Source organism: Thunnus thynnus, chromosome 14, assembly GCF_963924715.1.
Source record: "Thunnus thynnus chromosome 14, fThuThy2.1, whole genome shotgun sequence".
Lineage (NCBI taxonomy): Eukaryota > Metazoa > Chordata > Actinopteri > Scombriformes > Scombridae > Thunnus > Thunnus thynnus.
Window position 1 is genome coordinate 5,921,714 of NC_089530.1, and position 24,780 is coordinate 5,946,493.

Sequence of the window (24,780 nt, forward strand, 5' to 3'; positions counted from 1 at the left end):
CAGCAGCGTTTGTGTGTCACTGGGGCGATGGCAGAGAATATTGTTCACTGTAGAGCTGGTTAAGTCTTTGAAATGAAATGTCAAATGCCGTTTTCATTTTCAAATTGTTAGAAAATTGCATTTTAATTTTAATTGTGACTTAATATTGCTTGCATGAATGGAAAATCAGGTTACATTGTTTATACTGCATTTTAATTTTCTAAATTTGAATACTGTCCACCGTACAGCGGGGTACGACTTTGAAAATATAACAAGTATGTGAAAATGAAAATTAGATTATTGCATTTTAATTTTTATTTGTAGTCAAATAACTCATACATATGTGGAAAATTATAATGCAATTGTGGAATTACATTTTCATTTTCACGTTTGAATCATCATTTTAATATAGTCCCCTATAGGCTTCCATACCTGAGCATGGGCAAATTGAAAATATACTTACAGTTTCATTCAGGTTTCCCGCAGGAATAGCCTAGGCCAGAGTACTGCTTCTCTTCCCTCTGTCATGAATCTAGTTCAGTAATTGAAGCAGTGGGAACGAGCTGAATGCAGGCGGCTGAAAGCAGGAATATATTTCTCCAGAAGAACTGTACGCCCAGAGAGCCAAATATTGAACTAAACTACTGCTGCAAGAGCGCCTACAGCAAACAGTTTTGTTTGCTTTATTAGACGCTCCTCTTATCAATTCCAGTCTGTCATTCCCCAAAGACAAAGTCGAGCTGATTTGTGATCAACAATAAAACCGTGTCCCCTTTGGAGAGGTCACCAAAGTGCAAATGTAGTGACAAAAACAGAGGCAGGGGAAGACAGCAGGTGTGAGAGAATCCACACTGTTACTCCTCCACCCTACCATGCCCACTTCAATTGCATTCCCCTTATGCTAATCCCTTCCTCCCTGCACAGAAACAGGCGCAGACACACACACACACACCACAATAAGCAAGAGCGACCTTTCTTTCCTCTGTTGTCATCTCAGCATCAAGCTGAGCAGATCTCTTTGAAGACTTCTTCGCTCTGCCTCTAGAGCCGCTACAACTGTCATCACCTGCACATCACCCGAAGCAAACAAGGTCACATATGACTGGGGAGATGGACAAAAAGAACACGTGAGGCATTGTGAACTGCTTTTATGAAGTGTTGTATCCTATACCCTTAAAATATTGAGAGCACAGAAATCAAACGCTGGCACTTTAATATTAGTCCTTATCTGAAGGAATTAAAGGGGTATTTACAAGTTATATTAGGGCTAAATTAATATAAATCAGTTTTATATTGAAATTGCAATTTAAAAGTGCAATTTTCACATTATAAGAGGAGCAATTTTAGTCTTAATGAGCAGGTCAAAGTTTAAGCCAGAGACTGTTGCTTTCACCGGCCATAATGATAACTGTCGCCAACAAATTTACTCAGCTGTGGCTAATTAACGTTAATTCTGTGAGTTGGCAAAACAACAAATAGACTCTTGGCTTTCTTCTGGTTAATTATTCTCTCTGCATGCCTGTGTCTGCTTGGTCAAAGACATATTATCTGGGAGAAGAAAGATCACATTGATGTTTGAAAAAAAAAAAAAAATATGGAGTGGGCTGTGTGTTTATAGTGTTCATAAAAGATCAACCGAGTGAGAAATCTCTAAGCGATATAAGTCACGTCAGACAGGTGGCTAGCTAGTAGCTTGGCAGTTGTTGAGAGCGAATAAAAGACAATTAGTGAAAAGAGTTGTCACTACCTTCCGGTTAAACCTTCTAGCATGATATCATCGTTTTAAAATCACCACCTTAAAAGCTTTCACTTGAGACCTCCAGGATTCGTAGCGGTGAAGCTAACGTTGCAGCCTCAGCAGACCTTTTTCACGAAGATATTTTGAAATGTGACAGCCCAGGTGTAAATAATCACACACTTGTATAGAACGGAGTCATCGTTTATGTTATTAGTAACACCTGTGCTTTTCCTATATTCTATGACAAGTTAGAACGTCTGCTGTGAAAACGGCTTATACAAAGCTGTCACCAGTAGCAGAACGCCAACACAGACAGACCTGACTTACCAGCAGTGTGTCATTATTACCCAGTAAGCAGCTGTTATCATTTCATATAATGTCATTTTTGGATGTTCAGTATTCCACAAATGTAGTATCTTAATAAGTAAGCTAAATTGGTCAATTTTCCATAGAAAACTGGGAAAGTTTACGTAGGAGTTTATTTTTTATGACTGGTTTAAAAAAAAAAAACAGTAAGTAAGACAATCTCTACAACTGACAGTTTCACTGCTTTCATTCCTCTCTCTTTATCTGAGAGTCCATCTGTTTTCAGTGATTACACTCCAACTGTGTGTTCAGATGGAGATCCGATTCCATCTCACCTCTTTCTGATGCTTACACTTCAAATGACACTCCAAACCCTTTCAAGTGACGGATCTTCACCTTTGAACACAAAACATCTTCAGCTCTTCTGACACACTGTCCGTACACAATTTACTCACTTCAGCTGACATCTCATTCAGTTTCATGAACCGGCACCGACTTCAACTACATCTTCAATTCCTTTCAGCACTTCTACTTCAATTGATACTTCAGCTGCGCTCAGGTCCTACATCTGAACTGATTTGAACTTCTGTCAGTGATTGTATTTCGGTTGCCACTTCAACTTCATTTCATTCAGTGTTTCAGCAATTCCAACAGTTTGGAGTACAGATTTTCAGCAGTGAGTGCATTTTATTCTGAAAAGGTTCTAGTTTTATCTGATTCTATTCATGTAGGAACAACAGATTTGTGATGATGCTATGCAGACCACACACACAGGCCTGTAGTTTTAAAATAATCTCAATATTCGTCCTGGCTCACATCTTTATCTTTGAGAGAGGGTTGCTACTTCGGACATGAGCTGTTGCTGTACATCTGTTCATTAAAGCGTTAAGATGCTACAGGGGGAAATACTCAACAATATGTGGCCACACTCCAGGATCAGATGATACCGCAATATGACCGCGACAGTATTCCCCCACCTATAACGTTACTGCTAAGGGCAATTACGGCAGCCCTCCGCTGTGGCAAGAGGCCAGTAGCTGCAGGCGGCCGTGGAGCGGAGTTGAATAAAGGGAGTGAGAGAAATTGAGAGGCTGTAACAGAGATGAAAGAAAGTGAGTGCCTCAGTATTCAGTGCAAGTAATCAGCCATCTCTCTCTCTGCATCTATCTTTATCCTCCACCAAATCTGCTTTCATTGCCTCATACGCTTCTTCCTTGACGAGGAGGAGCAGTCACGCACACGCTCAGACGTTTCGGGGCGGACACACATGCGCGCCTACACAAAAGAGGAGAAGTTTATTGTCCACAGAAGTGGAAATTTGCCTTTGGCTTAACAAGGATGATCAAAAGCATACAGTGATAGAACAACACAATAAACAGACGACGCAATTAACCACGTCCTCTGACTGCACATCATGCACGCATTTTGAATACTTTGTAAATCCTTCGGAGCATTAATAACGAGTACACCAGGTCCGTGTGTACATGCACAATAAAAGCGTTTGTCAGTTCTGCACTCTCTCTTGAATACCACGCTCACAACAAGCGCTCTCTTTCAAAAAGCGACAAGCTAGTGCTGTTCCAAGTTCAGATGAGGACTCAGAGAGAGAGAGCGGAGTGTTCCTCGGTCTGGAACCTGGCTGATAGTTAAATCAAACTCTCTATACACTCACATAGTCAGCTCCAACTGTGTTTGTGGAGTAGAACTCATTCATAGCAGGTTGCCACTAATGAGTATTATCATTATGGATTCATTTGTTGACATTTTTTTTGTCCAATTGATCGGTTAATTATGTTGTTTGTAAGATGTAAAAAGTATTGACACAAACCCACCAGCTGTTTCCAGAGCCTGCAGTGATGTCTTCAAAGGGCTGAAATCACTCTGACTGAAAGCAAAGTGTCCCTCAATGAGAGAAGAGCAAGCATAATAACATTTTTGAATTTGCTGTTGAAAATCTGCAGAAAAGCAAATGTTTTATGTTTTGAATTCATAACTGACCTGATAAATTATTCACATTATTTTGTCCAGACTTAAGTGCAACGGTTGGATTCTGGAGACAAAGGTGTCAACAGTTCATCTTTATTCACGAGGTTTCCATCCTATGAGTCAGGACGAGACACATCTGAGAGGTCTCAACACTGCTACACATATAATTACTTCTTCTCCAATTTGTACTCTCTGGTGAAATACTGGATATTTGCACCTCTTCAGGCCTCCAGAAATCATTCAGACTAAACAATCGGAGAGTCTTCATTTCAAGTCACTGAGAAATAAAACCTGCAACAGTCATTGTTTCATTTTAAAAAGGTAACAAGACAAAAAGATTAGGAATTTAAAAAAAAAAATTAACATGTTATGTTCAGTGATTTAGCAGTCAAAGGGAGTAAGAAGAAACCTGTCCTAAATAATAAATAATATATATAAATAAATGATGATAAATAAAGAGTATGATAGACCGGACCATTAAACTATCGCTGACTTTTATTAATTTCCCACCCTGACTGCTGTTGTCAAAGAGTTTGAGTGAGAAAAGCAGTGCAGGATGTGCACCTCAATCAATTCCACAGCCTTCCTTTGCTAATCAAACTATCTGCCAAAAGAGCCCTTTTGGCAGCTATGCTTCGACATCAACCTGACCACTTGATTATGTTTGCAGCCTTCGGAGCCAAATGCTGCTCTAATATTACTGCATAATGTAGGCCACATGCTGTTTTCCAAGAAGCCCAGAGATACTGTTTCTAAGAGACCTGACAGGCGGCAAGAGACATCTAGAGTCGAAGTCAGCATCAACAACGCAGTGCACCACGGTTCGCTCCCACTGTTATCAGTGCTAGGCAGCCCTTTGAAAAATGAACAGGGTAGAAGAGAAGCAGCTGCTTTACAAAAGACGCTACACTGTGCAGAAGCGGCGCTTCACAAGTGTTCAAGGTGATCGGACTGACGTTAACAGTTGTCTCTATTTAATGTATATGCGCCCACCTCTGCAGAAGAGTATTTCATTGCTGCATAAAGACTACACTCTGCTACACTTACATCAAATACTCCTTTGCAACAGAGAACAGAGTCTGCAATCTGTGCATTTACGGATCAGCACGTTGGTGATGACAAAGACAGTGATGATGACCACGATGAAGCATACGCACTGACTTTTGACACTCGACGGATATTGAAAGTGAAGCAGGGCTACAGCAGTTATTAGTGTTTTATAGGTCATACATAAGCAGCACCTGCCTCGTATTAATGATAAGAGAATATGAAAACTGTCTTCAGTCTGGTAATAAAGATGCTGGAGGCTCTCTCTGTCTCTTCACATCAAGGCTGCAACTAACAATTATTTTCATTATGGATTAATCTGCCAATTATTTTCTCTAGTAATCTGTTAATCATCTTGTCAATAAAACATCAGAAAATGGTGCAAAACGCTCATCACAATATCCTAAAACACTAGATGATGTTATTAAATGTCTTATTTTGTCCAATAAACAATCCAAACCCCCTAAATATTAAATTTACTGTAATTTATGACCAACAAAAGCAACATGTTCTCACATTTGAGAGCATTGAACCAGTGAATGTTTGGCATTTTTGCTTAAAAAATTACTTAATTATTCAATTATCAAAATATTTGCAGATTTATTTTCTGTCGACCGACTGATCAATTCATCGAGTAATCGCTGCAGCTGTACTTTACATTCACCACAGACAAAGTGGAGAAACATGAAATCTCAGCCTTGAGAGATTCAAGGTTTCTCCTTCAAACACAAAAAAAACACACCTACAGAAAGAGAAATTGCTTGGCCAACAACATCTGTCGAAACCTGAAGACATCAATGCAGGACTTATCTTTGGTCAGCTGGTGCAAGGCTCAGAACATACAGCTTAATTTTGCACAGCCACTCCTGTTCTGTTCAATAACCACTAACCCTGATAGTTATCTGAATTAGTGCTGGACACTTTTCCGTGTAGGCTATCGACAAAAAAGCTGAAAGCTTAATTGGGTTATCCCTGAATGTAGGAGTGTGTACTAAATACACACACACACACACACACTGGGGCCATATGACCATATCCCTGCAGTGATATGACCTCATTTACTCAAGTTTTGACTGTAACTTGGCCAGCACACATTGATGGTAGCTCTCAGCAGCAACACTGGCTTTCTGTAGCTCTATCACACACATCCAGTGACTCAGTGCTCAGCTTATTTGGTGCACTTCCAAGAGGCTTATTTTTTTCATACAGTGACAAGCTATCATGAATTAACATTACTTCCATGCGTGACACTAATCTTGTCTTAATTACGCAATTAACTCTCTGTCTTCAAATAGTCCATATTTCAAAGAGTTCATTCAAGCTTAAAAGTATTTTCTCACAGTATGAGCAGCAGATTTTTTTTTTTTTACTGTAACTGAGTGTTAATGTTACACTTTCTATCATGTAATGAAGATATTCATTTTATCTGTGTATATGGGCTCATTTGAAGTGGGAACCTTGCATGCTGTGAGTGTAGTGTGGGCGTTATTGTGTGTGATGAAAATGCTGATTTATGGTTAGTTTGCTTCTTTCATTATCGCCTCTAGATAATAAACCGGACAAACAGTATAGTTATCCATTAGTAGGAAGTTACTCCAACCTTTCAAACACACACAATCACGGACTTTGTTAAATGTTGGCATCATGCTTTGAGGATTAACCTCAGCAGCAACAGTGTTAGTCTGTCGACATTAGCAAAAACTTTGTCAACTTAGCTCCGGTATCAGCAGACTCTGTGGTAATATTACAGGCTAGTGCTTATTGAAGAGATTTTAGACACAATACCGTAAAACAAAGACACAATAAATCAAATATTGAGACACCCAGACTGACTAACTGTTAGCAACAACTCCTAAAAGGAGTGTTTACTTTTCCATCACTTACCATCTTCCTTTTCATCGAAAACTGGTCTCTTTGAAGAACTATTGGCTCCCATCCTCTTCTTCCACTTGCCCCAGTGAAACATTGATGCTCAGATTGCATTCCTCGCCTCTTGAAAGAGAAACTACAGCTCAGTGTAGGACACCCTCCTCAATGAACAGTAATGACAACCAAACATTTCACCCAAACCGGGTCCGTTATTTCGCTTTTATCCGTTAAATATTCTCCCCGAAAATTTGAGCAACCGCGACTCAAAGTCTTTGTGAACCAGGGGAGGGCGAGTGTAGCAGGTACCGACGGACTGTAAAATAGCTTAAAACACAGACTGTTCGGTTAGTTACAGCTGGACTGTTGAAATATTCACTCGGTACTGGCTGTGTTCAGTTGTCTTCCGTATCCTTCCAGCCAAACCGAAAGACTTATGTTTGTCAGAGCTCAGAGTGAAGAGCTGCGTCGAGTGTGATACAGTTACAGTAAAACCGGAAGTCAAGCTATTCAGCCTAGAAGATAAAAGCTTTAAAGGGATAGTTCGGATTTTTTGAAGTGGGGTTGTATGAGGTACGTATCCATAGTCAGTGTATTAACTGCAGCAGGTGGCGGTCGGCACGCCCCTAGTTTGGAGAAACAGACAGGAGTATCACGAAAGCTAAGCAATGTACTGCTGTGGACGGAGCCGACAGCAAAACGTATTTTAGACAACTAAAAAAAGCCTATCTAAAAAAATCAGTATCAGTTTGAGTGTGCGATCTATTTAGAATATTTTCAGCCCTCTCTTTTGGCACGACCTTTTTGTCAATTGTAGAACCTCCATATTCCTACGCATGCACTCTCTGATCCAAACAGCTGATCTGCGTGTAGGAATACAGAACTTCTTCGGTTGAGAACAACGCCAAACGATTATCAAAACAGTTGGTGATTAATTTAATAGTTAATGACTAATCGATTAGTCGACTAACCATTGCAGCTCTATTGAATATAAGCTCATAGCGGAGCATCCTATATGCAATATGAATTTATGAGTGATGAAATGCAGTCTACGTAAAAATATAGTGAGTTATACTGTAGGCCTACATCAGTTAAATATTTATAATATAAAGTTAAACAGAAATATAGCTAAATGGCTGTTTTCAAAAATTGCCGCCATGTAATGTCAAATGAAAGCTTTGATTGAAGAAAACAATTAATTTCAACTCTTGTGTAGGGTTACTTTTCTCTTAACGTTTTTTGCTAATAAGACCTTTATATTGAAAGTTACAACCGGAAGCCACCATATACCATTCTGGCTGCCTTGACACTGGGAGAGTAGTGTGACAGTTGCTGGCCAGTGACTGTAGTCGACGTCGCTCTGTATCACGGACTGTCATACATATCAACACATAAGTACCAGCCTCCATAGGTAAAGCCAGAATAAATCAGTATCTCTTTTACAACAGAAAACAACTGCTGATATCCTCCAAACCCAAATGAACCTAGATGAATTACTACACAGTCTCATTAGAAGATGGATGGGTGGTACCGGGATCACTGAGGGGGAAAAGGGGATTTAACACTTCCTCTTCAACATGCACACTCGCTTCATTTGCGCCTGTTGCTGCCCTGTTATACTATTGCACACATAATTAAGTGTGACATCTCTAATGCTGATCGAATTGCATCATTTTTGCTTTGCTTTTTGATCTCATAATCACAGAACAAAACCATTTTGCACACGCAAAAAAAAAACAAAACTGGTTAAAAGATGCAGTTCGCCTTGTTTGCACGTGGACAGTTGCCGTAGTTTGTGTTGACCTAGTTGCTATGGTTACGACGCCAAACTCGTGCGGCGGTAGCTACCAAGTTAGCATGACACTTTCCTAACTTTTTTCCGTTTCATTTGAAGAAAATACTAAGTGACGCCCACAGTTTAAGAGTATGTTGACTCAACTTCCAGGTGAGTTAATTCGGCCGTTCAACAGTCGCTGAATTGTTTGCTAATGTCAGGCAGCAGTGAATAGTGACCAGTTTAGCTTGTAGGCAATTTAAATGTTGGCGTAAAATAGAGGCAAACCTGCCCTTTAAATGTGACACTAATGTGAACTTTATTTTCAGAAACTGGGAAAGCGATGCGATTGCAAAACCTGAAAACTCTGAACAATGAAAGCGGTCTTTGTTTGTGCAAAAGTGAATATTTCAGCATAACTTATCCAAAATGTCTTATACAGAAGAGGAGGAGGAGGTTCCTGAGCCGCAGCTAAGCTTTGTCTTTGAGAACAGTGCTGTCAGACCACAGACCCCCCACATTCTGCCTGAGGATGCTCAGCCAAAGGAGCTCACTGAATATTATTCATCAGAGACTCTGTGTCTGAGCAGAACTGAGCTGAAGCATGTTGCAGACAGTATTTTGAAAAATAGCACACTAAAGGTCAGCTGGGATTTCACTGTTCATTTGTCAACCTCTGACCACCCACCCAGCCACAGTACATATGTTACAGTGGTTTTAAAGCAAATAATCTGTAACGCATCCACCAGAACGTTTTATATCTCAGCATAATTTATTATTCTGCTTTAGCTATCAACTCTAACCGTCTCATTATTCTGTCCTCAGCATTTATATCTTGAAGGCAATCAGATATGCAGTCTACCAGATTCAATGTTCACCAGCTTGCCCAGCCTGCTGTGGCTAGACCTCAGAAATAACCAAATTACATCGCTCCCTGCTGAAATTGGCTTGCACAGGTAAGCTACTTAGGCAATTGCTCTTTTAAATATATGCTGATTGATTTTAGACCACCATGGGAGTATGCCAGTATGTTTCTTTTTCACATTTCAGAACAGTTATTGATAAGGCTTTTTTCCATTTCTATTGATATTAAGGGTTCTTCTGTTTAGTAGCATGTGATATGAAACAGAATAGGACTCCTACAAATACAAAACAAATTGTGACAAATGAGATTCAGAGTAAATATAGGCATTTCTAGATAACTTTATGACTTAGACATATCTTGTACAATTTCTTCCTAAATTTATGACCTTGCATGTGTGATAGCCCGTGCAATCATCTAATAGTCTGTGATTTTGTTTATTTAGATCTCTGAAAACATTACTACTAGAAGGGAATCCCATCTCAGAGCTTCCACCAGAGCTTGGTGAGTTACCTCTGTTCACCTCTGACAGCGAGCAACATCTCTCCTGCTCTCTGAAATAACACGCTGTCTTTTTGTTTCATCATTTTCAATTAGCCTCACTGGCACATACCCTCACCAGCCACTTCATTAGGTACACCTGTGCAATCTAATGCAATCCAAAACAGCAGCTCTGCCATAAATTCTACTTTTATGAAGCTTATATATTTTCAGTTTTTGTTGACATTGTCAGAAAGGTGATAATTCTATTTTATGTTTATTGTTGAGGTCACAGTGGGTGGTGGTGGTTTAGTAGGGTTCATTATATTGAATGGTGTTCCTAATATTTTGTCCAATCCATTAACATATATAAGGGGGGGTATTAGAAATACTTTTCAATAAAATGCCCTCCAGAACACCACCACCATCCACTACGACCTCAATAATAAACATAAAATAGAATTATCACCTTTCTGATAATGTCAACAGAAAGTGAAAATGTATAAGCTTCATAAAAGTAGAATTTATGGCAGAGTTGTTGTAGTGGATTGCATTAGATTGCACAGGTGTTGTTAATGAAGTGGTCTGTGAGTGTATTTAGACCTGAATTACATTCAATGAACAACAAATACATGTTAATAGAAAGCGCAAACAAAACAGTTTCAGATGTTTTGCTGTTGTCACTAAAACTTTTACTAATGCACTGTTGTTTGCATGTACATTAACATCGGGAATCAAGAAATGTACCGTATGCAAGCTTTCTCTACTGATGCACTCATTGTAAATGAATCTGGACACAAGTGTCAGCTAAATGCCAAAAGTGTAACCTGTAACTGTAGTAATAAAGGATTCATTATTTGTCCACTTTTTCCTAGGAAATGTGATTAGCCTCAAAGGCCTGAACCTGCGGAACTGCCCCATCAGTTTCCCTCCACATGACATTGTGCGCCAGGGGCTCCAGTGCATCCTCCAGTACCTAAGGAGTGCTATGGCTAAGCGACCAGTTAGCATGAGGAAGACCCCTCCAGGTGAAAGGCACCTTAACTTTGAACAACGCAGCAGCAAAGGTGATCAGTATGCACGTGCATTGTTACCATCTGCTCTTTTTGTCAAAGATAGGACGGCTGGAGACAAAAATAGCTCCTTGCCCTGGTACCACTTCATTGGTGTGACTTCTGTTCCCTTGGAGACAGCGCGTGCCACCCGGCTGACTCCCCCTGTTCCAGCTCTGTAATATTTTTAGCCAGATGAAAATGATCGATAACCTGTGGGCTCTTAACAGGAGCTCTCTGTCACTAAGCACTGTCTGTAGGTAATCACTATGAGAAGCCCAAGACAGCCCTCCACAGGAGAGGCTGCTGCTGCAGAATGAGCAGAGCCGAACCCCTCAATCAAACGATTTATCTCCCCGCCAACAAGGTTATTAACAAAGACAGGGCTCCGGTCTCCAGGGGGAAATCCTTTTATTTAATTGGCTCAGAGTATAAGTTTAGCCGATTTGAATATATATGATCCACTTACATAGTGCATTGTCATCAGCCTTTTTCAGCTCCAATAACATGGAAAATTTAACCTTTTTTAATCTAATTATCCTACATGCGGGTAAAAGTTACATTCAGCTACTTATTTTTTAATGCAGTCAAAACCTGCTATCCACATATTAAGCTCTGCAATCCAAACAGATTTTGAGAAGGGAACTATGATTAGTGGTTGTGTGAATTTGCTTGTAAAATGCTGGTAAATCTTGAAAAATCGCTCTGTATTCTAGCAGCGATTCTTGCTATTCAACCAGTTGTCATCACCAATCATCATATACTTCCACCAGCCACTGTAGCCGTAGACAGTGGTGATTGTTGCCAGTATTGGCTGTCCCCACACCATCTTTGTAACTGCTGTGGTTGTTTCATTGGTAGACTTGCCAGTGGTTGAGAAGCTCCAGCTGTCAGCGCTGGTGGCGACGAGTGTGGAGGAGCAGGACGAGTCAGTGGACGAGGACGATCTGCAGAGGTTCAGGGAACTCAAACACAAGATGATGCTCCTGGACAAAGCAGAGCTGGGCTCAATAGCTCAGGGTGATGGAAACCCAAAGTCGTGCCTTCTTCCTATTACTAAACGGTGAGTAATGTAAAGGTATTTTGGTGAAAGGAATAACATTTTGATGTGCAAAAGTAAGAAAAAATATGATTTTCCTTTGTTTACAAAAAGTCTAGGCCAGTTACAATTAACACCTAAAATGTCGTTACTGAGTCAAAATGATAAGTTATCTGTTAGCTAGTTTATATCTGCAAATATCTGTTGGGCATAAATCCTTTTTACTTGCTCAGATATCTAACAAAGTGAACGTGTTATTGGCTATCTATAGTAGGATAGTGGAGATGAATTGGTTTATTTTCAGTAGATAACTTTAGTGCTGAGGTCTGAAAATGTGGTGGAGAGCAAAGCATATGGCATGGTGCCTTGGAAAAGAATAGCAAAACACTTTTTAATGACATTTCTCTGCAGAGGAGACCAAGTGATAAAAATCTCCCAGGCTGTCACCACTGGGACTCAGGAGTGCTCAGGAGTGCAATAAAAATAAAGCATTTTGTTTCAATTTATTTGTCAGAAAAAAGGCGACTACCAAGGCCAGCATAATTCCCGAGCTCCGCTTGTTTGACACTCAGCAGTGGAAGAGACCAGAGGAAAGGAGACAGGCTGCAATGAAAGAGCTGAAAGAGAAACAAGCTATTCTCGATCAGAGAAAAAAGTGAGTTTCTGATTTTCTTCTAGAAGACCCTCAGTTCAGCATAGTATTGTATGTACCCTATTGACTGCACTGGTACCCTTGAATTGCATTGGAAGAATATTCAGGTCAGGTAATGCAACAGGTATGACAGGTCATTGTTTCATAAAGTAGGACTGCATTGTGTTGAGGTAGCAGATAGTGAGGGATTGATATTAGGTCCACTATGTAAAGACATTTACAGACCCCCTTTGCAACCAGTTAGAAACTATAGACATAGCTCTATTACAGTGTATTGTCATCTGGCTCTCCCATAGAAGTCAAGAGGCTCTTCGTAAGTGGCGCATACAAGCCAAGAGCACACAGGACAAGAAAATGTTGGAGAACAACCAGAAGAAGCAAGAAAGACAAAGAAAACAGGAGGTATGTGTGGAATAAATCACCTAAATTTCCACCTGTCGACCTGCCAGCCACAGGGGGGCAGTAGAGCACCACCTCTGTCATGATGGATAGTGGTCTGTAACAATAAACATGAAATACCACAAGATAAAAAATGTTTTTATTTAGATACTAGTGATGAGTTTTCAGGTAGTAGCAATACCAGAGCCATTGTCTGTCATCTTTTATGATCAAGCTGAGGATGGTGCTGTTGAAGGCAGTAACAGATGCCAGTGCTTGTGATGCAGTGCTCTGCATCAGTGATCAAAGCTGATATACAGTACACATCTAGGCACACTTTAAATAATGCAGATGAATGGTTTTCAGTAAATTGACTGTAAGCTGCATTTTTATACATACAGCTGAAAAGTAGCCTATTATATTAGCATTTAAACAGCAACATCAGTATAAACATTCACTGGAAAATACAGTAAAAACAACCCAATGAGACTGTTGTGTTGCAGGTTCTGTATTCTGGAAAGAAGTAATATTTTACAAGAGAATAAACAACTCCTCTGTCTGTTACAGGAAGCAGAAACAGATTTAGAACCGAATGTGGGGGACAGCAGTGAGGGTCCTCCAAGGCAAATGTCCAGCATGTCCATCACAGAGTGTGAGGAGACCAGGTAACTGAGAACTCTGTGTGACTACACCAAAAAGGCATTAGTGCACATCCACAACAACCTCAAACCTGGGCCAGCATTGAGAATCCGAACTGCTGCATTGGCTAAGGGTGTTTTTTAGTTTGCTTTGTCAGTATGACCGGTTGCTTTGACACTGATTGTACAGAATATTGGGTAAATCTTCCTGATATATTGTCTCAAGATTTATAAATCCCTCTCTAAAATGTGGATGCTTGTGTTGACGTCCACCTCCTCTTTGTGAAGGGAACATATTTCATAAGGGAAACCAATAAGGCGTAATGGCTCGTACTTGTATTCATCTAACCAGTGTGATTCATGAAAAGAGTGCCGTACATACTGTATCCGTGGTGTGTACAACTGACACAGTGATACAGTACATCCTGACCTATGAGTACCAGGACGACAGGTCTTTGGCCTGACTGTAAGGCATAAAAGTATCCACTAAATCACATCTCACATGGTTTACTACTGTGAACCATGCAGATGCTGATGGAAATCTAGAGACACCTAGTGGACAGAGAGAGACAGTACACCCACTATAGGATATCAGCAGTTTCTTTGTTCTTTTTTTGCCACATTGTTCCTTTGAAAAAAACTGATTACCAGATTAGATAATGCACCTTAGCCCCCTCTACTTTCATGAATAGAATAAATATTGGCAGAGGACAACACAGTCACAAGAATACATTTTAAACTATCACTCATAAAGGCGAAGATACCACCACCCATACCTAAGCACTTCAACTAAAATTCAGTCTTTCTGTGTAAAATTTTAACCTTTGACCTGTGTGGCCTTCCAGATCAGCCCGCAGGCTGGAGCGACAGATCCGTGCCCATGTTGAGAAGATGCAGGAGAGACGCAGGAATCCCAAGGGCACGGCCACCGAGCGGATTGCAGCAGCAGATCAAGATGTGGAAGAGGTCTGAAATACTTAATTATTCACACCAGCCATCTATATTGCGGTCATGGGATATTGATCTGCATTTTTTAGGGGGGGGGGGTTATTCAAACATTTTATGAATACAACAAACACCAACACAAATATGAATTCCTTCTTCCTTAAAGCCCTTCTTGACAGGATTTCTCTGCTCTACATTTAGGTTTCTATTCATTGTACTGGCTTGTGTCTTGAACAGAGCAAATCACCTCTTAAACTAAATGTCTCTTATTTATATGTTTTTTTGTTTGTTTCTTCCTTTTCGGACTGACAGCTGAGGAAATTACAGACTCAGCTTCTAGAGAAGAGACGGGGAAGAGATGTTGAAAACTGCTTCACTATCTTCACTGGAGGCACCTGGCCGAGTTACCTTGGCAAGTGATGTGGATCAAACATTCTGCTATTTGAGTTTTGCAATACTGAATTCATGCTCAAGACTTTATGAATGGCTATTGTTATGCTCATATCTTAAAAATAAAGATCTCAATTCTGTTACTGGTCATGCAAGTGGTAATTTTCCATGGTATGGTTCTTTCTTTCTTTCTCTTTGAACTTATGCAAGACAGCTTCAACAATACACCCTTACCCAATAAACATTTATCTTAACTTATTAACATTTAGTACATCAAGTGAGTACAAAACAAATATGGCATTGCTGCTTATTATCTCTGTGTTTAGCTATTCAGTTCTCTGTAACAGTGACTCACCGGACTGGCATAATGGCATAAATGAATTACAACCACACATTGTAAATTAACCAAGTCTTCAATATAAGAACACCCAAGGGACATAAATTAGACACTGATAATATAATGAGGATAAAGTTGAACTCAGTTCACCAATTGTTTATTTTCAGATTAAGAATGACCCACATTTATAGCCTGATATTAAATAATGCAATTTAGATAATAGTGGATTGATTTGCAGACGGGTACATTTCAAGTAGAGTGCCAAATGTAAGACTTTCAAGGGCATTTTAGAAAAGAATGTGTAATAAATGCTCTTGCAAAAGTATAAATACTTGTAATTGAGATTGTGGCTGTGTATCTTATGTTGACTACTTCGACAAATCTCATATTTATTTCCCACAAGTAAAAATATATGACTGTATCGCTTACAAACATATGAGAAAATGCATCCATATTTTAACAAATTTCCAGTTCCGTGGATTGTGTTCATTCACGACAAATCGCCATTAAACTCTCGCTGAGGAAAAAACGGAGGCATTCCTGAGAGAAAAGTCGGTAATAATGGCATCAAACAAGTCAAAGTGAGACAGAGAAAGGGTAGGCCTTGTCTTACGAGCTCTTGCTCCTCTAGCACAGAGAGCGTGATGTCAGCGGTGGCAGTACTGTTGTAATTGACTTGGTAGGGGTGATGGCGTCATTTTATGCCCTGCTGTAGCCTCCTGCTCCAATTGCGAAGGGGAGACGGATCTTTGGCCGACGCGACCGTGGCTCCCTTGGCCGGGATCGAGCACCGCCGAGCCGGACACCTCACCCCGGGAAACATGGAGGCTGTGGCCGAGGAGCTGCTGGCCGGCTCTCGGGTACCTGTCACTATCGATCAAATAGTTAACGATACACTGGTGGTGACGCTGACCTATCGAGAAAGGAGTTACACGGGGATATTACTTGATTGCGACAAAAAGTGAGTATTATTTCGATTTTCCCTTTTCTACATTTATGTCTAAAATTAATTTGCTAGACTCAGCTAACGGCTAATCTACCTTTGATGCTAACCGCTCAACACTAGCAAGTTAGCATTTAGCTAACAAGGCCTCCATACAAAAGACATATAGGTTATTGTAGCTGACAGGATAGCTAGCCTGATGGCTAATGGCACTGATTTAATTTTAGCCTATAATAACATGGTCAAATGCATTTTTTTACCATGGTGAAATAATGTATGTCAAGTCAGTTGGCCCGTCTAAAAGAGATTGATAATGACTTCTCATGAACAATAGCTAATGTCAATGGGTTCATCTATAGCTTATTGTTAGCCTAATCAAACAGAGCAGCTCAAACGTATTCAGTAAAAGGGTAGGCCCTGGCTGAACAGCATTCTGTATATCAGTTGTGTTTAGATGTTTTTATTCACATAGATTGTGTTGCATTGTGTACTGTTTCTCTGGAGTGATGTTTCATTTCAAGTAAACTGAAACACATTTGCAGCACTGACAAGAAGCCTTTAATAACCAGTCACTTTTGATCTATTGAAACAATGGAAAATGACAATAAAGATACATGTGGGATCACAACTGGGGGGGAAATCACAACTGTAATGCTTTTTTATTGAAACAAATCCAGTGACCATCATAGCTTGTATTTGACTAAAAAGCCCCTTTCTTGTCAGTTAACAAGACAATTCAATCCTGTTCAAATCAGAAAACCATATAGGTATAATCAAACATGTATCAACAGTCATGTCTTATCTTCCCCTCTTATGTGTTTGTCACATGTGTAAGCCTTGTGTTGCTCTTGGTGCTGTGCACCTTAAAAGCCACTGGCTTTAGACTATTTATAGACTAGCAGAATCAGAATCTGACCAGCTTTGCCCCTTAGTATGCGTAGATGGTTTTTCATGTGAGAGTTCAAGCTGTCCTGAAAATAACCCATCCAAACGGGAAAAGGCAGGCCTTGAATAACTTAAAATAGGCCTATATTTCAGGCCTTGTCACTGACAAAATTTGACTTCTTCTTCCTTTTCAGTTCATTGAAATGCATTTCCTGTCATTGTTTCCCACAGTGTTTTTTAATGCCATCGTTTAGGCCTATCATTAAGGCTGATCTCTGCATCTAGTTACACTATACACAACGTGAAACGGCAACAGTCCGTTGAATCATCGCTGGTCATATGCTGCGTCCTTGTACTGTGCTTAACTAGCACTGCCTGTTCCCTGTCACAGGCAGCTCTGTTTGTGCCGTGTCAATCACAGTGAAGGCTAATATTTAGCTGCTTTAGGGGTGCATATAAAAAGGTGAGAGGAACAAGCCTCACCGAGAGACTATTTTTCAGAGGTGCCTGCCAGCTTCTTCTCCTGGGGAGGAAGACGGGCTCCCCAAATGTGCACTAATTAATAATCTCACCACACATAAGCCCCAAGTAGACACGGATGCAAAAACAAACTGAAATCTCCTGGCTCCTTCCCTACATCTCTGAATCCCGAGTGATTCATGGGATTGTTTTTGTTCAGTCAGATGTTAGGGAGGGGGTGTCCTGGGCATCCTGTAGTCTCTTTGTCTGCTGTCTCCTGACTAAAGCAGCACAGCCATGTTACTGTTGCCTGCCAGCCACCTTTAAAGACTCCTTGGCAGTTGGGCCTTCTTTGGGCAGGTCTGCATGCTCCTTAGTATGAAAAAGAAAACATAAAATCACTCGAAGAAAACTACTGATACTATTGCTCCCTTTTTGTGGCCCAAGGCAACATGACAGATAACCGCCTGCCTGCTTGCACAGTGGTCCCCAACCCCCACACGTAAAGAATTTTCAGCATACAGGTGCCAGGGAACGCAGCGTCAGTTTGTCCAGTAAAACAAATAAAATGGTAAAATAGGTTTCCCTACTTAAAGCCTATGGAAGACCACTTATAGAGAAGGCTTTGACCAGCTCAGGGTGCTCTTTTCTCTTTTTGGCCTAATTCAGACAGCAACGTATTAGATTTGTGCTGTCCCACAGGCCTAAAGTTATCTGATATGGTGAAATACAAGCACAGCATTACAGTAAAGCTCTTGTAGAGGAAATTGCTTAACTAAAAAATTCAAGAAATGTTTGTCACGTGTAACAGGAATGTTTATGAGGCTTGATGGTTTGCATGAACATCACTCAGGCTTTCTAACGAAGCTCAGTGAGTGCGCTGTTATTAATTTATTGTTTCCTTTTCTCTTCTTCATCTTAGGACCGGGCTATTCTGTCTACCAGATTTCACAGCAAAACCCGGGGACTGCCCGATATCAAAATCTGCTTGTGAAATCCCCGAAGTTCTGAGTGAGGAGCCAGTTTCCAAATCTCCCAGCCAGACTTCACACAGACCAAAGGATGAAAACACTCTCCCTGAAAGCAGCATACCTACTGCACCTCTTCCCTGCCCTGTGCCCACACCAGTGCCAGCTGGACAGACTCCTTACCCTCCTTATTTTGAAGGAGCCCCGTTCCCCCAGCCCTTATGGGTGCGCCACAGCTACAGCCAATGGGTACCTCAGCCCCCTCCACGACCAATCAAGAGAAAGAAGAGGCGGACGCGAGAGCCTGGCCGCATGACCATGAGTACTATCCGTCTGCGGCCACGGCAGGTACTATGTGAAAAGTGCAAGAACACACTGAATAGTGATGAGGACAGCAAAGACGGCATGAGCAACACCAAGGCCTCTAGAAAAGAGAACTCACTACAGAGCGACGATGATGGCGACGACAAGGATACCCCCACTAAGCTGTCGAGAAAAGAGGATGTAGTTGCAACCAAGGACACTAAGAGACGGGAAAATGGCACCAGCCTTGACAGCAAACGCCTCAGGAAGGACAAAAGGGGGGAGGCTGAAGGGGAGAAGTTCCCCGGAGGTGACGTTATCCCCCACAGTCCGGTCATAAAGATTTCCTATAGCACTCCACAGGGCAAGGGGGAAGTCATGAAGATCCCCTCGCGAGTCCACGGTTCAGTCAAGCCATTCTGCCCCAAACAGTTGGTGCAGAATGGTTTGGGAGAAAACGGCAAGACGCCTTCTGATCCCACCAAGGAGCAACGGCACATTCTAGATGCCACAAGGTCTGGCCTCACAGTGTCCATTCCCAAACTCAAACTGACCAGGCCTTTCACGACCGTGGGTCAGGACTTGCCTTCTCCAAAGATCTGCTTGAGACCCCCTCAGCAGGAACGTGATGACAGTGTGGTTGAGTATGAGGCAGAACTTGTAGGAGGCGCCAGGAGACGAAGCCCTAGGGTACCTGGCCCCTGCCTCCCTCACTCTGAAGACTCAGGGGAAGGCAAGAACTCTCTGGAGTTGTGGTCAGGGAGTTCAGGCGAGGAGGCAGAACGCGGCCACAGCGACCTCACCCTTCTCATCAATTTCCGTAAGCGCAAAGCGGATTCTTCTAGCCTGTCGGTTTGCAGCAGTGACAGCCTAGATGAGTCCAAGTCCTTCAGCTCCGATGGCACCTCACCAGAGCTGTGCGATTTGGCACCAGGCGAAGACCTCTCTGTAACCTCATCTTCTGTACCCTCACGGGATGACTGCAAGACAGTGCCACCACTCACGGTGCGGCTGCACACCCGCAGTATGGCAAAGTGTGTAACAGAAGAGGGTCACGCTGTGGCGGTGGGCGACATTGTGTGGGGGAAAATCCACGGCTTCCCCTGGTGGCCCGCACGCGTCCTCAACATCAGTGGTACCCGCAAACAGGAGTCGGCCAATTGCGAGGCGCAGTGGCCCCAGGCAAAGGTGGCGTGGTTCGGTTCACCGACCACCTCCCAGCTCTCTGTTGCCAAACTGTCGCCCTTCAGAGAGCTCTTCAGGTCCCGCTTCAACCGCAAAAAGAAAGGGATGTACCGGAGAGCCATACTGGAGGCAGCCAAGGCCGTGGGTCACATGAGCCCTGAGATTACATCGCTACTTTCCCACTGCGACACGTAGGTTAGTTCATAACAGTTAGACTTTAAAGGGCAGGTTCACAGTTTTTCCAAGTGTGTCTTGAAACAACAGTCAGGTTCCCAAATGAACAGTGAAAGAGGTTTTCCTCCTGTTCATACTGACTTTTAAAAGATCCCCTTCAAATGTGCTTTCAATGGAAGTGATGGCTACAAAGTTCACAGTGTGTCCACACAGTCATTTTGTGCAAAAATGATCGAATTCCCTCTTTCTTTCCTCGGACAGTGTTTCCCTGTTGAGCTGTGGTGGAAGTATAGTAACAAAAAGAGGGACTATGGCACTAAAAAGACTGTAATGTTGAAAGATATCTACTTGATTTGACTCATGTGGAATCTGAAGCTTCATATTAGCTTCAGATAAACTTTTAAAAACATTGTTGCACAGAAGGAGGACTGTGGATTTTGTCCCCCATCACTTGTGCATAATGAAGGGATCTTCTAATGTCAGTATGAACAGGAGGAATGATTACAGCAAGAAAAACATGTTTCAATGTTCATTCTGGCCCCTGACTGTTGTTTTAAGACTTGAAAAATAGAGAACCATTCCTTTTTAAATGTCACTGTATCACATCTACAGTTTTAGTGTGATAAATGTGTCCCTGTGCTTAGACCTTTTAATAGGCTGAGCAGTGCGTTGAAAATTTACATAAACAAACATTATGATTTTCTCACTTGCCTAATTTAAGTCATGTTGGTACAGTCGATTAATTGATTCCTTCAGACGGGCCGTAGCTGACCCCTTCACTTCACATAAAAAAAAATGACAAGTGCAAATACAACAAATCACATGTGCCCCTACATACAAGCAACCAATCACTGTTGGTCAGTGTAGACAGTGTAGCAATAAAGCTCAATGTAAATACTTTTGGAAAGTAGCTGCAGCTACAAGAGGAAACACTGGCAATTTGTTCACATGAAAGACAACCATGTCATACGATATGATGGCCAGTTTATGGCCAAGAAAAAGACCCAGCAGTCCATTACACAAGTATTTACTAATGCCACTCCATTCCCTCAAACAGTGGATCCCACGCTTTTTGGCTTTGGACCCCTTAGAATAAAGCAAATGTCTATTTGTGACCCACCGTCTCAAGTTCTGGTCTTTGTGTGAACATGAGCTGTGAGCAGTTCAACCATAAACCTTTTTTAATTTGAAGGATTTTTAGAGTCTTAAAGAGAAGAGAAAATGAATAAGACTGCAAGAACGGAAATTCCTGTGCACAAGCGTATTTAAAAAGGTGTCACTTCATTTATCATGTGTGACTTATTGTGAGAATTAACTGTGACGTGGATTTCAGGTCATAGTGAGCAGTCCTACCCTCATAAATACCTAATTTGATGATGTTCGTGATAAACTTTAGGGGGTTTTAAGCTGAGTGAAAATGATTCCGCACCACCCTTGCTTATTTTAACGAACGCTTTTAGATCTGCCATGCCAGCCGAGGACACCCTGCTACATTTATGTCATAAAGCGGTTTCTGTGAATTCAAAGCAGCAAAATAAACATTTAATACCAGTTTTAATGAAGGCGCAGGCTGTTCTGCTAACTGTCAACAGGAGTAGCTTGTTAACACAGCTAATTTCAGAACGTGAGTCCCAACAAACAGACAGTACTGCTTTAGCATAATGAAAGCCATTCATACATTTTAGTCCAATGCAAGAACATAAAAATAGGTTTCCAGTTATGAGTTTAAAAGTCATTGTCAAGCTGTGGCAGATTTGTAGGCTAAGCCAAGTTTGTTTCCCTGGTTTCCGAGTGCATTGGCCCTGGGTAGCCAAGCAGCAGGCCCTTAACACACACTCAAAGGTTAAATATTGTCTTTGAGTGATATGAGAGACAGACAGGAAGCTTCCAACGCCTCTGTTTACTCTGTTATGGGCTGAGGAGCCAAGAAGAGGTTGGTTGTAGTTCAGAATATACACAGTAAGGGGTTAAGACAAGCCTATATTTGGTGCTTTTTCCAGAGCTCATAAAGGAAGCGTTTTTCTTGCTCTGTCAGCTACATGGAGGTTTCAGCAGGCTGGAAAGTAGCTGACGTTCACTTCACAGCGCTCCATAATCTTTAGATGACTAACATGACATGTTAAGAGCCACATCACTCCCTCTGCTGAGCCTTGAACACTCAGTTAGAAATTCCCTACACCGAATATATATATATAACCTGCCGTGTTTGCTCATTGTCTTTACTTTGTGCTCTCTCTTTTCTTTCTCTCTCTTGTGCAGAGGCTGAGGACTAAAGAGAGGTCTCCGAGGTTTTTCTGAATTCTCAGACTCTGTCATCAAGACCCAGGAGGGAGTACGTGCGGTTGCCATGGCTACTATTTATATGCCGTTTTTTTTTTTTTTTCCTCTTTTTTTTTTTTTTTTTTTCTTTTTCACAAGGCTGGTGGAAAATGGCCGCCAAGGTGGAGTGTTGTTGAGACTGGATAAGGGAGCAAAAACAAGGCCAGGCATCTCATGGTCTACTATGAACTAAACAATTCCTCCTTTTTTTTTTTTTTTTTGTTATTTTTTTAGATTAATCATATTTCAATAATAGAGTCGAGTAACGACACTACAAGAACCCGAATGTATTTATTATCTGTAATGGTTTAGTCCACCTTTCTACTACAGTCGTGCAAAACCTCCCAGTCTGCTGCTGTCACTATCACGGTCCTTGCCGCCGATGTGTTCACTGCGAGGTCCGACTCGTCCAGCCTCAAAGAAAATCCACCCCCTCTTTTCCACAAGGACATGAGACATTTTACCCCGGTTTTAAAAAGTCTTAGCCTGAATCCTCTTACTTCTGAAAATGTGAACGGCTCCATCCAGAGACAGTAGTGACTGTTCCAGCTCTTCTAGCGATCACAGTGTTCCATCCTCGTAGCCTTCTGCGACATTAGTTGGATTTGTGGATGTACTGTATTTATACTGAACTCTGTCCTCTCCAGAATAATGTGTTATGTGTCTCTCTTCCATTTCATTTTTAACTTTTAGAGGTGTCACGTCAACAAACTTCCCCTCCAACTCATTTTTTTTTTTTTTTTTTTTTTTTTCCTGAGAAACCATTTTTACATCACTTTAATTATTTAAAGCGTCACGTTAAGAAAAAGCACTTTATCTGTACCTTGGTGGCCTGCTGTAAGCTCACTGTCTGAAACACTATTGCGAGATACAGCCCTGATAGGCAGCAGGGGAATTCAGAAGTCTTTGTGGTTGACTATCCATGGCCTTGGAGATAAAAAAGAAAAAAAATCTTTTTTTATTTTATTTTATTGTACGATTTTTGGGGACACCAGACACCTGTTGCGGATGGTTGTGTACACTGTATTCTCGCATTTGACTTGGGTGTGTTTCTCTCTCAACTTATCTACTACACACACACACACACACATATTATACACACACACACACACTACAAAAATCCACGTTACATTTCCACTGGAGAAACATGGGTCAACAAATGTGTCGAAGCCCCCTATGCATTATCAGTTAAAGCTTTACGAGTGACTTTGGGAGGAAGAAAAAAAAAACAAAAAAACATGCTGTAAGAATACTGTGAATTCAACTGCTGAGTGTAAAGTGTGAAGAAAAGCTCGCTACTAGTCAGAGCCTGCAGTTATTGAGTCATCCGGCAAAGCAGACTGCAACGCTGACCTTTAGTGACCTTTGTGTTGAAAGCAGCACTGTTGGAATAGGGGGAGGGGGGCGGCGAAGGCAGAGACCACTGCTGTCAAGCACAGCCCAGTCTGTATTAAAAAACGTACCGAACATTGCACACAGTCACGCTCAGCCAACCAGCCCGTCTCCTTTTCTTCTTGTCTGGGAACGTTCTGTTCTGATCGAGGCTGAAAACTGGCTCATTGATTGTCAGTGAGAGAAGTGTGTTTATTAGAGGAGCAGGTGATGCACTCCTCCCATTTTGATAATCTGCGGTTTGACTGTTTACCGTCAAGCTCAGCTAGTTTTCCAGGCAGCCTTACACGAGGAGTGGGAGAGTCTAAATGTATGTATGCCTGAGAGGGGAAATGGCCGTCAGGATTTTCCCATGTATGAGCAACATGGCTATCTACTGTTGCCCACGTTGGTCAATGTTATTGGCTACTTTTTTGTTTTCTTTTTTACATGTACTGTACATAAAATAAAATAAAATATACAAGCAATACCTGTGCTGTTGTGGATTGGTTACTGATGGGAAGAGATAGAGTTGCTGTGATAGCTCAGATTATTAGTGTTCATTTTTGGCTTAGATATGTTTTCAGTGATTGAATTTGTTTGTTTTTTTAAAAGTGCACATCACCAACTTTCCAGCTGATGATGTCATCAGCTCAAATCTATGCAGCATTCATGTCATATTGTTATTGTAATGACGTGTTTCC

The 24,780-nt window shown here is 41.4% G+C and overlaps 3 protein-coding genes across 7 annotated transcripts in view; 2 read left to right on the top strand and 1 right to left on the bottom strand.

Annotated features, from left to right (window-relative positions):
• Positions 1-7,893, bottom strand: part of LOC137196677 (serine/threonine-protein kinase 32C-like) — a 75,453-nt gene extending 67,560 nt beyond the window's left edge. The window contains exon 1 of one of the 3 annotated variants that reach the window (XR_010931298.1): positions 6,941-7,893. Coding sequence is in view for 1 of the 3 variants with exons in the window: in XM_067609442.1 (XP_067465543.1) it covers positions 6,941-7,022 (82 nt within the window). In the remaining 2 variants the exon portion in view is untranslated. The remainder of the gene's footprint in view (positions 1-6,940) is intronic. The other 2 variants (XM_067609442.1, XM_067609443.1) reach the window with 2 other exon arrangements.
• Positions 7,894-8,702: 809 nt separating this feature from the next.
• LOC137196676 (leucine-rich repeat-containing protein 27-like) lies at positions 8,703-15,282 on the top strand. 2 transcript variants are annotated; one of them, XM_067609440.1, is made up of 11 exons: positions 8,703-8,867; positions 9,139-9,338; positions 9,522-9,652; positions 10,004-10,062; positions 10,914-11,105; positions 11,952-12,153; positions 12,644-12,784; positions 13,078-13,183; positions 13,727-13,824; positions 14,643-14,763; positions 15,055-15,282. In XM_067609440.1, exons 1-11 carry the CDS (start codon positions 8,849-8,851, stop codon positions 15,160-15,162), a joined length of 1,377 nt encoding a protein of 458 aa, XP_067465541.1. In that variant the 5' UTR covers positions 8,703-8,848; the 3' UTR covers positions 15,163-15,282. The 2 variants fall into 2 exon arrangements, with proteins under 2 accessions (XP_067465541.1, XP_067465542.1); XM_067609441.1 differs by lacking the exon at positions 9,139-9,338 and having other exon boundaries at positions 8,704-8,867.
• A 170-nt stretch (positions 15,283-15,452) lies between these two features.
• pwwp2b (PWWP domain containing 2B) lies at positions 15,453-24,566 on the top strand. 2 transcript variants are annotated; one of them, XM_067609438.1, is made up of 3 exons: positions 15,453-16,430; positions 18,679-20,403; positions 22,646-24,566. In XM_067609438.1, exons 1-3 carry the CDS (start codon positions 16,171-16,173, stop codon positions 22,650-22,652), a joined length of 1,992 nt encoding a protein of 663 aa, XP_067465539.1. In that variant the 5' UTR covers positions 15,453-16,170; the 3' UTR covers positions 22,653-24,566. The 2 variants fall into 2 exon arrangements, with proteins under 2 accessions (XP_067465539.1, XP_067465540.1); XM_067609439.1 differs by having other exon boundaries at positions 15,459-16,430; positions 18,679-20,407.
• Positions 24,567-24,780: the final 214 nt, after the last annotated feature.

Bases quoted from the DNA above. Each gene is read 5' to 3' on its own strand.
- LOC137196676 (XM_067609440.1), top strand. The intron at 9,653-10,003 runs GTAAGCTACTTA...TTGTTTATTTAG, and splicing joins GCTGAAATTGGCTTGCACAG to ATCTCTGAAAACATTACTAC. The intron at 12,154-12,643 runs GTGAGTAATGTA...TTTATTTGTCAG, and splicing joins CTTCTTCCTATTACTAAACG to AAAAAAGGCGACTACCAAGG.
- pwwp2b (XM_067609438.1), top strand. From the start codon at position 16,171: ATGCCCTGCTGTAGCCTCCTGCTCCAATTGCGAAGGGGAGACGGATCT. The intron at 16,431-18,678 runs GTGAGTATTATT...TCTTCATCTTAG, and splicing joins TTACTTGATTGCGACAAAAA to GACCGGGCTATTCTGTCTAC.